At 38.4% G+C, this 17,207-nt stretch overlaps 1 protein-coding gene across 5 annotated transcripts in view; it reads left to right on the top strand.

Moving 5' to 3' along the window:
* The window catches only part of SPATA7 (spermatogenesis associated 7), a 46,666-nt gene extending 30,061 nt beyond the window's left edge, over positions 1 to 16,605 (top strand). For all 5 annotated transcript variants that reach the window (XM_030043894.1, XM_030043875.1, XM_030043883.1 and 2 more), the window contains 7 exons: positions 7,332 to 7,807; positions 8,906 to 8,972; positions 10,621 to 10,691; positions 11,665 to 11,718; positions 13,114 to 13,191; positions 15,317 to 15,374; positions 15,733 to 16,605. In XM_030043894.1, the coding sequence (XP_029899754.1) occupies positions 7,332 to 7,807; positions 8,906 to 8,972; positions 10,621 to 10,691; positions 11,665 to 11,718; positions 13,114 to 13,191; positions 15,317 to 15,374; positions 15,733 to 16,221 (1,293 nt within the window). In that variant the 3' untranslated portion in view covers positions 16,222 to 16,605. The remainder of the gene's footprint in view (positions 1 to 7,331; positions 7,808 to 8,905; positions 8,973 to 10,620; positions 10,692 to 11,664; positions 11,719 to 13,113; positions 13,192 to 15,316; positions 15,375 to 15,732) is intronic.
* Positions 16,606 to 17,207: the final 602 nt, after the last annotated feature.

Below are 17,207 nucleotides of genomic sequence, written 5' to 3'. Positions count from 1 at the left end.
AAAGAAAGCAGAAGAACCTTCTGAGCATCAGAGAAAGATGTTTTCATCAGGAATGTTCAGTACAGGTTTCCTTTCAGGCTTCATAGTGACAATCACCTCTCATGCTGGTTGTTTGAATTAATACATTTCCATATGCACATTCAGTAATACCCCTTTATTAATAACATCACAGTATTTGATGAAAGTGGGAACATACCACATTATACAATTGAATAGCACACACACAGAGAAGGAAAGAATGTAACAGGAACATAGTTTTGAATGAGAAAAATGGTTATTATTGATGCCAGTATGCAAACTGATTATATTCATACATTATTTGTTCACAGATTTGTGTGAATTTTCTCTCTTTCTCAATTCTTAACTAATTACTGAAATGCGTAATGAAATGAACAGATGACATCATACAAGGGGGTTATGGGAGCAGCAACTGTAAAGGCAGCTTGTCACTTACTACAGGAGACCTTTGCTCTGTCCAGGCAGTGGAGAGCAGGCGCTCAGCCCGTATACAACAATATTAAAGTGGCTTATAAATGGAACTGTGTCAAGTTAAAAGAATCAGATGCTCATTTATTACAAAATTGCAGCTTCTGTATCTTGACAGTGCAGTTCATCAAGTGTCTCTCTGATCTCATTTTATGATGGTAGATGAACTATTCTACTGGAAGACCTTTTCATACAAGAACAAGTTAATTTCAAGACTTAAATTCATCTTGGTGTAACTTCAGTGACCCCAGTGAGAGGTGCCTTTGGACCTTTTATGTGAAAATAGATTTAACAAGCTTTCTTTTCAAAGTTTCATTTTTATAAGGCAGCTGTACCTCAGTGGCTTTTGAGTTGAGAAACTAAACTTCTTTTAGAAACTAACTTAGAGAGAAATCTGGATTCTTTCTCTGTGTTAATTCTCTTGCCTGTCAGATGACAGGGGTATGCTTTGATCTATTTTTACTGAACTTTCTCTTCCACAGAGTCCATGAAGATTCAGGGGTCCTCTCTATACAAGCTTGCTGCAAGTAATACTCCATTTAGCCCAGTTTTGTGACTAACAAAACTGAAGCATAAATATGTAATTTATGAAACCTTTTTATGGGTTTATTATTGGTGAAATATATCATTCAGTAAATTTCAAAATAAATTACAGTTGGTTGAATCAATAGAATAGGAACATGTATTGCTAAGCAAGATAAGTGTCAAGATTCTTGACTCCAGATTACACTAGTTACAGTTCTTGATAGTGCTAATGTCCAAAGCTATGATACTTCCATGGAGTATTTTTTTTTTAATTGTATCTAAAGAATAGAGCTAAATATGTTTCAATCATTGTGTTACTGCATATTTGTAGGCATGTTTTTGTCATCTTTTTTTTTCCCAGCTAAACATCTGACATTTTTATAGATACAGATTGGAGAAGAAAATGAACATACTTGCTTACAGTTAACTTGCCTATACCAACACAGGTGTACAAATAATTTTCTGAAAGCTTGGTGACAAATTGCAGACAAACAGCATTCTCTGACACTCCTTAAAATCTTTTTGAAGTCACCAACATAGTTCCTTGTTCCTGATATTGTTTCTTTGTGTATCCAAAGGCTGAACTGCCTACCTGTTTGGGCAGTAAAGGGTTACCCACTATAAGGGCTTCAAAAGACATTCTTTTTTCTCAGTACTTGAATGAGTACATCTCAAGACTGACACAGTCATGGCTTGGGTTTGCACTTCTGTCTGGTCACTACCATAGCTACTTGGTCTGTTCTACTTAAGATACGTGCGAGGAGGAGGAGAACTGCCCTAAGCTTCCTCATGAAAAAGGAATGCTTAAATGTATGACATTGCCACGTTTACCCTGTACCTTTGTCTTCTTTTAGGATCAGCTCAACTGCTTCCAAGGAATAGAACATGTGGCTTTCACGAGATGTGGTTGTGTAATTGGCTAATATCGCTTAATATCTTTTTTTATTATTATTTTGTATATTGCAGGGCACCAGTCCTGATCGTATGTTCACAAATGCTTCTACAGTCTAATTTATATTGCAGCTCCATGAACTGTTTTAATCGCTGAGAGTAAAAAGTATACAAGAAAAAATTAAGTTGTTTATAATACATACTGAAGGGTATGGAATTAGCTTTTCAAAATATCTCTATAGGTGGATTCCTATAGAGATTCCAGTCTTACTGGTTTTCTGTAGTGCTGAGCTACCACTGCAAGTACTTTATATGCAAACGATCACACTGGTAAGTGTATTGGGTTTGCGTGGCAAGGTTTTGGTGGCAGGGGGGCTACAGGGGTGGCTTCTGTGAGAAGCTGCTAGAAGCTTCCCCCATGTCCAATAGAGCCAATGCCAGCTGGTTCCAAGACAGACCCACCACTGGCCAAGGCCGAGCCCATCAGTGACGGTGGTAGCGCCTCTGGGACAACAGATTTAAAAAGTGGGAAAAAACCCCAACCCTGCACAACTGCAGCCAGAGAGAGGAGAATATGTGAGCAGAACAACTCTGCAGACCCCAAGGTCAGTGAAGAAGGAGGGGGAGGAGGTGTTCCAGGCGCCGGAGCAGAGATTCCCCTGCAGCCCATGGGGAAGACCATGGTGAGGCAGGCTGTCCCCCTGCAGTCCATGGAGGTCCACGGTGGAGCAGATATCCACCTGCAGCCCATGGAGGACCCCACGCCAGAGCAGGTGGGTGCCCGAAGGAGGCTGTGACCCCGTGGGAAGCCCGCGCTGGAGCAGTCTGTGCCTGAAGGACTGCAGCCTGCGGAAAGGACCCATGTTAGAGAAGTCCGTGGAGGACTGTCTCCTGTGGGAGGAACCCCATGCTGGAGCAGGGGAAGAGTGTGAGGAGTCCGGCTCCTGAGGAGGAAGGAGCGGCAGAAACAACATATGATGAACTGACCACAACCCCCATTCCCCGTCCCCCTGTGCCGCTGAGGGGAGGAGGTAGAGAAAAGCGGGAGTAAAGTTAAGCCTGGGAAGAAGGGAGGGGTGGGGGGAAGGTGTTTTTAAGATTTAGTTTTTGTTTCTCATTACCCTACTCTGATTTTATTGGTACTAAATTAAACTAATTTCCCCAAGTCAAGTCTGTTTTGCCTGTGATGGTAATTAGTGAATGATCTCTCCCTGTCCTTATCTTGACCCATGATCCTTTCATTATATTTTCTCTCCCCTGTCCAGCTGAGGAGGGGAGTGACAGAGTGGCTTTGGTGGGCATCTGGCATCCAGCCAGGGTCAACCCACCACAGTAAGCCTTACTATACTGCTTGCTAACACAGGCATTTGTTTGGCATTGTTACTGCATGTTATCAGTTCAGCATTTAATTATGCTGTAGTAGTAAAATAAAGTTGGCTCACATGAGACACCATCAAGAAGGGCTTATTTTGGCTCAGCTAACTAAAAAAAAAAATACCTCTTTGCATTAGGCATCAGCAACTGTGGACATTTTGGGATACTGGAATAGCATAGATAGGTCTTACTGATACAGGAGAACATTCTTGTGTGGAATTGTTGTGAAGGAAATAGATGGTATGCAGCAGTGTGAACTGTGACTTAATTTTGATGGTAAACTATCTGCATTTTTTAATATTCCTCTAAATATAGCATTTACTACATGCCACAAAATGTATATTCATCGTCTTGAGTTTTAATTTAAAATATTAAGTGGTTCTGAAAGGGAAAAAATGGAATAGCATAGATTCAAAGCAGTAACAGTAGCACGGTTATGAGAAAATGCAGCATTTATACAGTGAGAGTCTTATTGCTTAGAAGTTTTAAGAACGTTTTTAGGATTTGAATGATAGAATAGCAAATCTGTGTATATTTACAAGCTATACTATGAATTACATTGGTTAATATACTATACTATTTATTACTAGTTTACTAGTAATATATTACTATCCAATACTACATATTAGTAGGTTACAATGTCATGAATTTTCAACAAATGTATAAGGTTTTCCAAGTTTGGTTGTTTGGTTTTTTTACCCTGCCTACATCCTCCAGTAGGAGAGTTCAAAAGTCTCACAACAAGTATTGATTATCTTGCAGAATTCCCACAGGTACTTTCTTTTACAGTTGATTTTGCCGCTTTTGTTGGCATTCAGTCTGTTGTCAGTTACTGGTGGGGAAAAATCACACATCCAGCCTTCAGTCCACATCTTAATAATCTGATTATTTTCAAAAAGCGAAGCGTTCTTGAGGGTTTTCTCTAGGTTTATATTGTGCTCTGGCAATGAAGCACTGCTGGAAATCCACTGAATCCATGCTTCAGTGTTAGTCTCTCAAAATAATTTCCACATGGATTAATTACAAGATCAGGATGGGCTGCTGGGTTAATCTGTGAATCTTCTCAACTGGCAGTTAGGGCTGTATGTCATAAATAAACGCATATCACAGCATATGTTTAAGTCATATCATACTGGATCCACTCTTTCTCAGTCTTTCTATAGGGGAGCTATTCCTTCAGTGACTTCAGTAATGTGACGCTTCTACTTAATAGTTTTTACTTGTTTGATAGAAGCATAATAGAGATGAATGGAATACATACAGAAATCAACTTCCCTTTCTCCCTTTTTTCACTGCAGAGCTTTATGGCCTGTACAGGTCTCTCCTTATCTTCCTGTTCTTTGTTCAAATGATGGAGGTACATCAACAAGTTAATCTCTGTGTAAGCCTATCTGAACCTAAACTTCAGGGTTGTTAAAAATCTAGTCCTTAATTGGCCTTAGAAAATGAATTTTTTTCTTAGGAGACACCTCTAATTGTATACATTCTCTTAAATCTTGCAGCACTTGGTTGCTGTTGATGTGGAGCCATATGAACTGCCTGTGTGTAAGGAAAGTAAAATAATTAATAAAGTCTGGCTAGTTAGTTAAAACTGAATTAATTTGGGTTTGTTAGCTGTTGGTTTTGAATTGGGTTTTCTCAGATGATGTTTTATTTTAGCTGTTATTTTGCCTTGTATTATACTGATTGCACGGTATGGCAATGAGATTTTCCAGAATAACACTATCCTCGGCTTGTCTCCCTCACTGTTGCAGGACCTAGGTGCAAGCATTGTCTCTGGAAGTTGTACTGCTAGGTAGCCTGAGTACACACAATGTGAGTCATCTCTTCTCCATCATACAGTTGTGTGTAACAGAATTTGAATTGCATAAATAGTTATACATGTGGATGAAGTAAGTTAGTTTATACAAAACTTTGTTTGCTGTTAGGCTTCTGGTTTAATCTTCTAATTCTGCAATATGGCTGTCCTTGGAGATTGTAAAATGTCATACATACTTTTCACTGACTGACTGAATATTCAGTGGGTGGCTGTGTCATAGGCAGGAAAATCATATACAACAGCTGTCTTGCTAAGATGCTTCCTAACTTTTCAGACACATTGTAAAGCACATTTACTAATGCACATACCCTGTCCAGGTATTACGGTTTGAAGTTGCAAGTTTTTCAAAATTCTCTCTATGACAGAATTGTTCGCTCTTATTTGACAAAAAAAAAAAAAAAAGCAGCTTAAGATGTCACTCAGATTTAGTTGTGTTTCTATCTTACTTGTCTTTGCCACAGTGTCGTAATACAACTCGGGAATAATATTTAATTTTTAAGCATTAAGGTGTTTTTTCAGAAAGCAGAAGAAATAGCATGGTCTTTCCAAATAAGTCATTCTTTAACCTTTCGCAATGACAGACTTAGTTTTCAAATTTTGATTTTAGGTTATCAACTGTTTTCTTATCCCTGGCATTAAAATGATGTTTCTGATAAGAGCCCTTCTAAAATCAAATGTGTTGGAAAATTCCCCATAACCTTCCACAGGACAGATTTACATTCATGGTCATCACTAGTCTCTGGTGTACTTGGCTTCTTCCTTATTAACTACTCTTAGTATTTGTTGTAGTGCTTCACTAACTTTTTAACTTACTCAAGACTTGAAAATAACCTTACAGATGTCAAAAGAAAAAGAAGAGATGCATAGATGAGCTTTTGGTATAAGGTTTCCCATTTTGTTTTGATTGTCCTCCACATCAATGAGATTTGTTTGACTAGATTCTATACAAAATAGACGGTTACTGAAAACTGCAATTAGGTGTTCTTACCAACTAAAGTTGACACCTGGACTTCAACCTGCATATAAAATAGACTTATATTGTGCTTCTTTTGGTGAGGAGTGAGTTAGCGGACCATAATTTTGGTCTGAACCACACACTGCCTACATCTTACCTTAGCCATACCACCACATACTACTGATTTGTCTCTATTAGTTTGTTGTCTAACTAGTAGCATTTAACTGTATCCTTTTAAAGTAACATTGAATATGAGTTTGCTTCTGAGAATTGAAGTACATTTTTAAACTCTAATGTGTTGAACAGTTAAGAAGCAGAAGCAGTAATACCATTTCTCTACCATCACATGAAATCAAGTATATCTATTTATAAACTCAGCACGTTGTTTTCTGTCCCGTTTAACTGCAGTAAGCTAACTACTTGCACTGTTGGCTTTCTGTAGCGTTAGAAGGAAAGTTTCACAGCTGCCTATGTACCTGCTGGGTTGAGAAACCCAAAGGAGAAAAGGATAGAAACTTGACTGTGTCTGCTGGAGGACATTATGATTGCTTGTATGATCATAGCAATTAGGACATTTCTCATGGAGCAGGATGCCATTACACAAGGTAACATCCTGCGTTTGTTCAGCCCTACCAAAGATGTGTATCTCCCACTTACAGGAAGAGAAGGGTCACACAGGGAATAAACAGTTAGTTATAGTTTTCTTATTCTGTGTCTTAAACCACATTACAGTATTTTCTGTATGGTCTAAGTTGAATCAGTAAGCGGTGCCCCTTACAGAATATACATCTTATAAAGATAGCCAGTGTGTGATATGCTTTGAAGCTAATAGGATTTGGAGAGGCAACAACTCCACATTTGCAGAGAATACATACTATGAACTAGTCAGTAGGATAATTATGGATAATGTCTGCCTTACCTTGCCCAGGTGGTATAAACAGAGCATACCCAGATAAAATAATTTGCCTCAATGCAATGATTCCTTGACATTTAAAAATGTCTTGAGCCCTTGGACTAAAGTGATTAAAACTCTTGCTTTGATGTAGCTGTCAATATTCTGTAACAAAGCACCAATGTTTTGCTACTGAAGCAAACCATTTTCTTACTACTCTCTTATTTCCAATGACTAGCTGTTATCACTGGGGCTGCTCTGAAACCAGTTTGATTTTACAAAAACTGAAAAGTTTTTACATAGAAAATACCTCCAAGTTGGTAACAATAATAGCTAGAGTACCAACTTGAGCAAAGGTGGTCACCAAATCTTGTTTTAATTTTTTCTAGAGTTTCTTGGAAGCAGAAGACAAAGATGGTCTCTTCCCCTGTGTTCAGCAGGCACAGTACCTATCAAGAGCGCTGTCTCCTTACAGTGAGCATGGCTTGGTTCGCTCCAGTCCAGTAAAATACGCCAGAAAAGATTCTCGGAATACATCTAACGCATCTAACTCAAACTCAAGTGTCAGTACATCAAGTACACCAAGAAAACGCTCTGGACTTCCGTGCAGCTCCACTAATAGTTTTGTGAGCGTTAGTCATTCGCAGAGGTGTCAAGGAAGCAACCCCCAAGTATGCAGTGGGGATCTTCTAGTCAGGCACTCTGAATTCTTTACTGATGGCCGAAAACCTTTTACTCCACGCACCTTAATATCAGATGCTAAATCCTTCCTGTCAGAGTACAGGTATTACACTCCTGCTCAAAGGAAAAGGAAAAATCACTGCAAGCAGCATGTGGAAGCTCAAACGCAGACTGATGTGATCAGGTACAGAGATTAAAACTTTATTTTGAAACTGTGGAATTTAGATGTTATCATAAGAGTATCTCCATAAAAGCAACATGTTTTGCTCTCATTTACATTTGTACAAAACCAGAATAATTACTCTGAAATTATTCTAGATATGCCTTAGCAAAAGCTAGAACAGAATGTGATTTTCCTTTTTGCACTGGTATATTTTGTTGTCTTGTCTCCAGAGGAACTGGTTTCATCTATACAAATTGGATACAAAGTGCCACTAAATCCAAACTGGGATCTCACATCTGCTGGCGATAGTCGTTCCCTCTCTCTTCTCTTTGCTGTCTCTAGTGTATAGCTGTGCTACCTGTCTTCTAAAGAATTAACAACTATAAGCATGCAAGTAGTTGCCCACTGTTGCTGCTGTTGTCTCATACTTTCCAATTAATTAATACATCATGCAAAGATATTTTTTTTAAGTCTTCAATGCAGCTCTTATTTTCTTTTTATCTTTTTAATTTAAATGCCTTCAGATGTATCCTCTGTGAAATATTTTATGCAAAATTAATGTACTTCTCTTGCATTGAATTCCTTCTTAGCAATTTAAACAGTTTTGATTTAGTTTTGTTTTTACTAATACTACCTCATAAAGAGAAATCTTGTCTCTTTTGTGTCCTCAGTGCCCGCATGTCTAACTGTTTTTGCCCTAGAGCAAATTAGGAATTTCATAAGACTGGAATTATGATAGCTTCGGCTCCATATTGCAACTATTGTTTTTTCTGGCTGTGGGTCATATATTTTCCTGGTGCACTTTTAATGTATAGTATTATCTCCATTCTCAATTCTGAACAATTATTTTGGATAATTTAGCGATCCCCTGTAAATATGCAGCTGAATAATGGATTTGGATCACTGATGTATGACTGTTGTCTTCCTTCAGAATGAACTAAAACTTAATTTTAATATGTGAATGGAAGTCTGGCAGAAATTTTCTCAACTGTCTGAGACATTTTACTACTTGGTCCCGTTCAGATTGATGGGAAATTTCCATAGTGGCACTGGTATTCTCATCCTGCATATTTTGAAAGTAGCCTTCTTGGAAATCTAATACATCTCTAAATTTTGTAGCTTTCCATCTGCAGACAAAGTGTTTGAGAGAAAAGTTATGACTGAACAGCAGAAGGTCACACTGAAGGTAATACATCTGTCTGTCATCTGACAGACACCCTTCACCATCATTTTGGAGTATATACTTCATCTCTGCCACAGCAGTATACAACTGATTTAAGTTTCTTTTTCTTTATTGTTGTGAGATGAATTAGTTCTGTAGAGGAAAGAGAGTTTCAGAAGAATGAGTGCAAACAATAAGAAAAAATATTGAGGCATGTGAAGAGATCTTAGGATATGATATTACAAAATTTAATATTTTTTTTTCCAAGAGTTTTTACAAGTGCACTTGTATCTGTGTCTGTTAAGGACATAGATAATTGGTACATTATTTTTCAGCAGAAGAAGGTACCTCTTTTTCAAGGACTTTTTTTTCTCCATTTTTACATTGGATAACATATTCCAAAAAGCCCTCAACAGGAGAATTGGAACTAGGGAGTTCCTTCCTCTGAGGAAGCACCCAAACCAGCCAGTGGTGAAGTTTTCCTTTATACTATTTGCTTTCTGCCTTGCTGAATGTATCTGGAATACTTTAATGAATAATCACACCACTTCAAATTCTATGAGCTCCTAGTATTTTTTTGTCATAGTCACAGAAATGTTTGCATCCATCATTTTGATTTGAATTGCTAAGTGTTTGTGACAGTTGAACTTAGTTTTCCAGTTATTTGGTCTTTCAGAAATTGCCTTAGTGTGTGGTGGTTTAAGATTATTAAATTTTAAAGATGAAATGGAATACCAGCATCTTTGGGAGACAGAGGGAAGCAGGCAAAAGGCCCGAAATATTTCTTAAGATTTCAAATCTGAAGTTATTTTATCTTAATTTGTACTAATATTTGGATGGAAGAGTTTGACAGAAGTTAGGTTCATTCTTTGTGCTCTATCTTGTAGCCACTATACAGATAAGTCCTTAAACAAACAGCCGTGTCAAACATACTTGAATAACTGTGGACTTTCTTCCTGAACAAAGGCTACAGGGTCAGACTCTTCATGTCTCTAGCTTAATAAGGCAAATAATTATGCTTTATTTATTGGAGGAGAGGGGTGAGAGAGAATATGTATTTATAGCTTTACTGAAAATAGAAGAGAGACGACCTGAATTGATCTGCATATGCAGCTGACATCATTAAGAAAAGGTTAAGTGATTATTCAGAAAGCTTTACTCCAGTTCCATGAAGAACTCCTGATTTCATTTCAAAACTGTCATATCTGACTTTTTCTTTAGCTGTTGTAAAAGTGACAACAGTACGTCATGTAGCTTTACAGTGGCCCTTTCAGAGTATTACCATTTAAAATGCAGGTAGTCAGCAACTTTACTTTCCGTCAGTTTTGTGCAAGCAGCTCAAGAGATGTGATTTAGAGTGCTGGTTCCTGGTTTTGCATACCAGATTTTACTCCTGTTGGTGACAGTGACCCCCCCTAACTTTTAGAGAATTCATCTTTGACATACTTGTCAGGGGAGAAATGTTCCACATCTCCTGTTGCCCCTGACTAAAATTTTGGATGTCAAAGCTGATGACCCTTTGCTGCTATATGTCTCAGGTTACCCAAAGCTTCTCAGTAAAGACATAGAATTTGTAGGGCTGCTTAATCACAGATAGTTATTAGGTTCACTTTAATGGTAAAATTTGCTGTGTATTTGCACTGATAATAAAGATTTTATCTCTGTGTTGTAGGCTGAAGATGGACGATATACTGTGGATAAGCCTGAGAGAGGAATAGCTGCTTTTCCGTACTCCTTCCTAAGGTGCCTGATTTACAGCAGGAAGGAATATTTGAAGCATTCCTTATTGGTTTCTGTACAGCTGCTTCTTAAGCCATAAGCCTTCACTACCATTTCTCTTTACAAGTCTCTTCTCACAGGACTTTTGTTTGGTTGGGTTTTTACATCAATGGCCTTTCCCAACTTCAAAATTCATTATTTTCTTATGATAAAGTTCCACTGGGAAGCCAATTTAAGAAAGAGAGCTCTGAAATGTATGAGTGGTTTTGTCAGGAGTGAGAGCGATGACATGTTAATACAGCTTAGTTCTGTACGTCCGAGCATACATCTGAGCTTACAGACTATATATTTCTTATACAGTACTACAACTAAATACTGGATTGGTATGCCAATTGGTATTTCCTTTCAGGAAAAAGGGTCGCCAGACATCCAGCCTTTTAAATCTATGATCTGCGAGAACTGCAGACCAGAGGCATTTCCTACATCTTTTTCTGAAAATGTAACACTGAGATTTAGAATATTGTCTACAATATAAGAACAGTGTTGGAAGTCAGGCCAGAACCCAATCAATAAAGAGCTGATTCTCTTTATTGCTGACCTAAGTAGCATGCATGACTCACTGGTTTGCTCTCTGGCCTTTTTATACAAAGGCATTTTCACCTGAGGAAAAAATTGTACTCTGAGTAAAAAAAGCACTTTTACGGATAATGGAGGTCTGTATAGCATCTGAAGTAACACTGAGGTCTTTTGAGGTATTAGAGTACTGCATCTAGTGAGGTGTTATAATACTCTTGAAACAGTCTTTCAGGCTTCAATGTAAGCAGTGGATTTTGCTACTGGAGCACGGTTTGGGGGTGTTCTAGTGGGGTTTTTTCCAAGAGGAAGTGAGGAAGTGGGACAATGGCACAGCATGGCTCCAAAAGAAAGTAAGATGCAAGGTAGTATAAAGGGCTTTTAGAATGTTGCTCTCTTTCTTACCCTCTGATTTGCTCATTAGAGAGACATCGCTGTATTCTCAGCAGTCTTCAGCAAGGAGGACTATCAAGGCTGAGTAAGTATGCCTAAACCATTTTTCTGCTAGCTTGCAACATTAAACTAGACACTCTTCCTCAAAATTGATGAACTTCAAAGAGTAAATGAGAACTCAGAATAAACTGTTCACAATTTACAGTAGAATTGACATGACTATGAATTGTTATATAATACTTCAAAATTTCTGTGTGAATCTAAAAATGAAGAAAATTCATTATAACTTCAGAAGAAAGATAGACTTCTCTTCTTGTCCAGTGGCTATACTCTAAACGTTTCCAGTTCTTTTTCAATCTGTAATCTCTGAAGCAAATGTTGGCAAAATAAAGTATCAAGTTGAAGGGTATTCTTACCACATTTCTGCTCTGAAATTTGAGGAGAATTAGCAGAGGTTTGAGTTATATTCAGAAACACTGCCAATGCTTTATCGTGTGACCTTGGGAAAGTCATTTAATTCTTTGTGCTTTAGGACAGGCTTGTTCTTGCCTAACTTTAAGGATGTAATATAGATATCAAAGATCAGCTGTAGCTATCTTTCTTGACTATAGAGGGAACCAAAATGACAATCTTCAGGCTGAATGACAAATTTTACATAATGAAAGTCATGCATGATGTATCCCATTTTTTATTTTCTGTTTATTAAGACCAGAGGATGATTTGATAGAGCTTGATTGTATAGTTTGGGATATTTAGAAAGATGCTATGAAAGAGAAACAGCACTGAAGTCTTTTCTTTTGGGGTTTTCCTTCTTGTTTTCCAAACAGAGCTCCAAACCTCTGGAGAGTCTCCTATTTAGAGCAATTGGCATCAACAAGGCTTTAAGAGGTATTAAAATAGAGAGAAATTTGATCAAGGAGGTGAAAGCCACATCTCACACTAACAAGGATTTTGTACATCAAAGAGTTGTTTGAAAGGAATGGAGGCTGTCAAATAAGCACTTATATTTTTCTGAGCTTCCATTGAGGACTAGCAGTTTTCAGCTGCAGTCCGATTCTCTGGAAGCTCCTTTGGAAGCCTTTACTCAGACCATCAAACTGCAATTTTACACTTTCTTCCCAGTTAGCACCCCTTTCTTCTTGAGTGCAAAGCAGGTTCTGAACACTTCCCAAGATTTGCTGATTTCCTCACTCAGGATCTCTGTGCTAATTTATACCACCACAGAGAGTTAGCATAAACACGAAGCACCACAGCAACCTTTCTAATGGTCTAATATTTTACACATGGTTTTTTATTATAATTATTCAAATTGAATGAAAGGCTTAGTTTGCCCTGACAGAACCACCTTTTTTAGCAGCTGTTGCCAAGAACTATACAATCTTCTTAATGGCACATCCCTAAAGCTGACTGGACCTACTGCATTGTGTAACGTGTCTCTATTTTAAAACATTTAATGCTGGGTTTTCTATTCTCCCTGCAGGGAAGAAGAGCTTTTATATTTAGCTTTCATTGAAGATGTAACAAATGAAATTCTTAGCCTTGGGCTATTTTCTAACAGGTAGGTTACAGTTGTTTTCAAATTTGTAATGCTGTGTCAGAAACACATGGACTTCTTTGCCTTTAAGAATATATAGATACATAGTTACCCCTTCCTTTTGTTTTGTTGCCCTTCTTTTTTGCTTTATGTAAGAAAGGGGAGCTAGGTAAGACCTGTGGGTCATCTACTTTGATCTGTTGCTATATTCTATGATTCCATGAGATAAAGCCTCTGTTAGTAACTGACCTGGAACCCTAGGTGGAATAATGCTAAGAATAATGCTAAGAAGAAATCATTTTACTCTGAAACATCTCTATTGCAAAATAAACCAAGTTACTAATCTTTCATACAACATGTCCTCCATCTCCCTTCTGTCCTTGTTCCTGTTGCAGTATGAATTCAATCTTCAACATTGGTTGTCAGGATTACGTACTGTTTCAGATAAGGGTTCAACAGTTGCTAAATCAGATTTTTTTTTCAATAATGAAACAATAAGTTATGAGACAATTTATGTATTTGAGTAGTACTCCCAAATTCTTTTCCATACCAGTTCTTTCTGATAAAGAACTCTCAGTTTATAGCAAAAAACCCCTGCAGTATTTCTGATACAGAATTTTAACCCATTTTTGTAATTCCATTTTCAAGGCATTTAATTTCAGCATAATACTCTGATCTTCCTCTGGGTTGATAATGTTCCCAGCTGTTTTTCTATTCTGTGCACTCTTGGGTTTTTTTCTCATGTCAAGGCAATCAATAAGAATGTTAAATACACTAAATAAAAAAATTACTCTCTGAGAAATTTCAAGAGCAGTCTCCCTCTGGTTCTTTTTTTACAGAAATGTTGTCTTCCCTTAAAACCTTTCCTATACAATTTTTTTTTTTTTTAATACTTTCTTATGTAAGCTAGATTGAATTCACTTGACCTTCTGGAAATCTGTTCCAGTGACTGTGTGCCTTAGTTGTCACAGAACACTTCGTCTGTGCTGAAATTTTTTCTCATCCTGCTTAAGCAATGAAAGAGAGCTCTCAGGACAGAGGACTTTTCTCTGGATTTTTTTCTGAAGCTGGATTTTATTCCTTCCCTTTATTTACACTTGTGTGTATCAGCCACTGTGGTGCACCTAAGAGATTTTTGGATACTTCATCATGCCAGCAGAACCACCACTGGATTGTTGGTTTCTGCCACCACATAGACCCAGCAGACCAAACACACCCAGAGGTGTGCTACAACTCACCCTGTGGTTACCGTCTGCTGCCCAAAGCTGGGTCTGCCTGCTGAGCACCTGTCCAGTGGGATGCTGGCTCTGGGTGGCCCTCTTTGTGACAGAGCATAATTGAAACAGTCTTGGAATCATAGAATCATTTAAGTTGGAAAAGACCTTTGGGATTGAGTCCAACTGTTAAGGTAGCACTGCCAAGTCCACCACTAAACCATGTCCCTAAGCATCATGTCTACACATCTTTTAAATACCTCCAGGGATGGTGACTCCACCACTTCCCTGGGCAGCCTGTTCCAATGCTTGACAACCCTTTAGGTGAAGAATTTTTTCCTAATATCCAACCTAAACCTCCCCTGATGCAAATCAAGGCCATTTCCTCTCATCCTATCAGTAGTTACTTGATAGAAGAGACCAACACCCACCTCACTACAACCTGCTTTCAGGTAGTTGTAGAGAGCAATAAGGTCTCCCCTCAGCCTCCTCTTCTCCAGGCTAAACAAACCCAGCTCCCTCAGCCGCTCCTCATCAGACTTGTGCTCCAGGCCCCTCACCAGCTTGGTTGCCCTTCTCTGGACACGCTCCAGCACCTCAATGTCTTTCCTGGAGTGAGGGGCCCAAAACTGAACACAGTACTCCAGGTGCAGCCTCACCAGTGCCAAGTATGGGGAACAACCACCTCCCTACTGCTGGCCACACTATTTCTGATACACACCAGGATGCTGTTGACCTTGGCCACCTGGGCACACTGCCAGCTCATATTCAGCTGGCTGTTGACCAACACACCCAGGTCCTTTTCTGCTGAGTCAAAATTGTCGTTGTCCCATTCAGTTAAGAAATGAAAATAAAAAAAATAAGGTCATTGATTTATGTAGATTTGTTAAAAGTTGGTTTTCTTCCTGTGAAATCATTTAATTGTTCATTTGTAGAGTTCTGGAACAACTGTTTGAGTGTCATATACAAGAAAATAAGAACCGTTTGGATGAGGTAAGCGCTGCCCCTATAATACTCTCCGTCTCTGCATGTGACTTCAGGGATGTTTCCAAAGTACAGTGGAAATGCACTGGTGTATTTGCGGGTAAAGGTAACCAGAATGCTGAGTGGGGAGCATCTCTCTCCATAAATGAGATTTGCAGACTCATGGATCATGCTAGATCAGGACTCACAGGCACAGTCACAAAAAAGGGACAATAGTCAACTCAGTTTGGTGACACTTGCTGTATAATTTAGTCACTTGATTGCAAGCAACCTCGCTTTCCTTTTGTCAGAATTAAGCCCTGAGTTCTGGGCAGATAGGTGCTGTGGGGATAGAGAAGTGTCACCCCTTTCTTCCTTCATCCCCTAGAGCAAAATGCGCTACTTGTTGGATGTACTGAAAGCAGACCTCGGCTGCAGCCCGGGCAGTGGTGCAGAGCAAGTCCATGCAGGCTGGGAAGCCTTTGAGTCGATGGCTCTGCAAGAGTTTGATACGATGGAAGAGCTTGAGTTTACCAGTAAAAGTCAGAGTCAAAGAAAAGCTACAAAAAGTGAAGTCTTTGGGACCACAGACTTATCATTAAAGGAACCAAACAAATGTGAATCACCGTTATGCAGGGAAAGTTCAAAGGAGACACCAAGCAAGGATGACTTTTCAGAAGATGTCACTGAAATGATGGATGCTGGGACAGAGTCTGATTCTTGTGTGAAAGCTGAAGATGACCCAGAGACTTCACCCTCATGTGAGGCAACTTTAAACTTGATTACTTGTGACAGTGATTTGGAAGCTACCAAGGAACTTGATGACCTCGAGGAAAGCTTTGCAGAGGCCCTTCAGCTCTCACATGACTATTCATAATAGTAGCCAAAACTTAGCTGTTAAATAGGGATAGAGCTAGTTCTGTGGAAAACTGCCATTTGTTAAACAGTAAGTTATTTGTTTTATTTTCAATTTATTTCTGTTTAAATACTGCTAAACTCTCTCTAGCAGGATATTGTTAATTGAGCATTAATTAATTTCTATATTAACGTAGACTCTAAAGGGTAAAGCATCAATTATCAAAATATACAAAATTTTTTTGTCTATAATTGTATAACTTGGAACTAACTTTTGAGAATGTTAAAATTAGATGTATATTTTTAGAAAGCTGTAATAGTAAGTTATGAAATATTTATTGGTTTTTATTTATAATAAATAAATTCATTGCTAGTGCAGTTGAGGTCCTGCTATAAAGATCCAAGATTTTGTAGTCTGCAATAATTCAATTTATTCACATCAAAACATGGTATACTACACACCTGCAGAGCAGAGATGGAACTGTATGCCCATCCTGGAAGAGGGCATTGTTTGATGTTAAATCCCATTGAGGCACAAAGTTCTTATAATCAACTTTTTTCCTTTTACGGTAACTGTAGAACATAAGATATGTACCTTTTCCTTGCATTACCTAGGGTGACATAAAGAATGAGTGTGGACAGGCAACTTCTCAAACATAAGAATTTCTTTTGGTGCTTGTAGGTGATCATTCCTTCTTCAGCCCTCAGCCATAACTCAGTTGTCTTATTCCTTATACCAACAGGTATAAAGAGCCATTTTGCAGTATTAGCTGCTCTTAGTCTTTGCCTAACCCCTGTCAGCTTTCTGGCCTGAAAAGGACATTTATCTCTAGCTACTGCATATGGCAGCTCTTGAGCTGTTCAATACACAGCTCTTTTGTTTGTTTTATATGCAGCTCTTGAGCTGTATAATCCTAATTGTCCATGATTCAGCTGATATTTCTGGAAAGTGAAGACTGCAACAATTTTCAAACTGCACAACACTAAAATACACAGTTCAATTTCTTG

The sequence above is a fragment of the Aquila chrysaetos genome, chromosome 2 (assembly GCF_900496995.4).
Source record: "Aquila chrysaetos chrysaetos chromosome 2, bAquChr1.4, whole genome shotgun sequence".
NCBI classification, from domain to species: domain Eukaryota; kingdom Metazoa; phylum Chordata; class Aves; order Accipitriformes; family Accipitridae; genus Aquila; species Aquila chrysaetos.
Note: the sequence above shows the minus strand (reverse complement) of the source record. Positions and strands in the feature narration are given on the sequence as shown.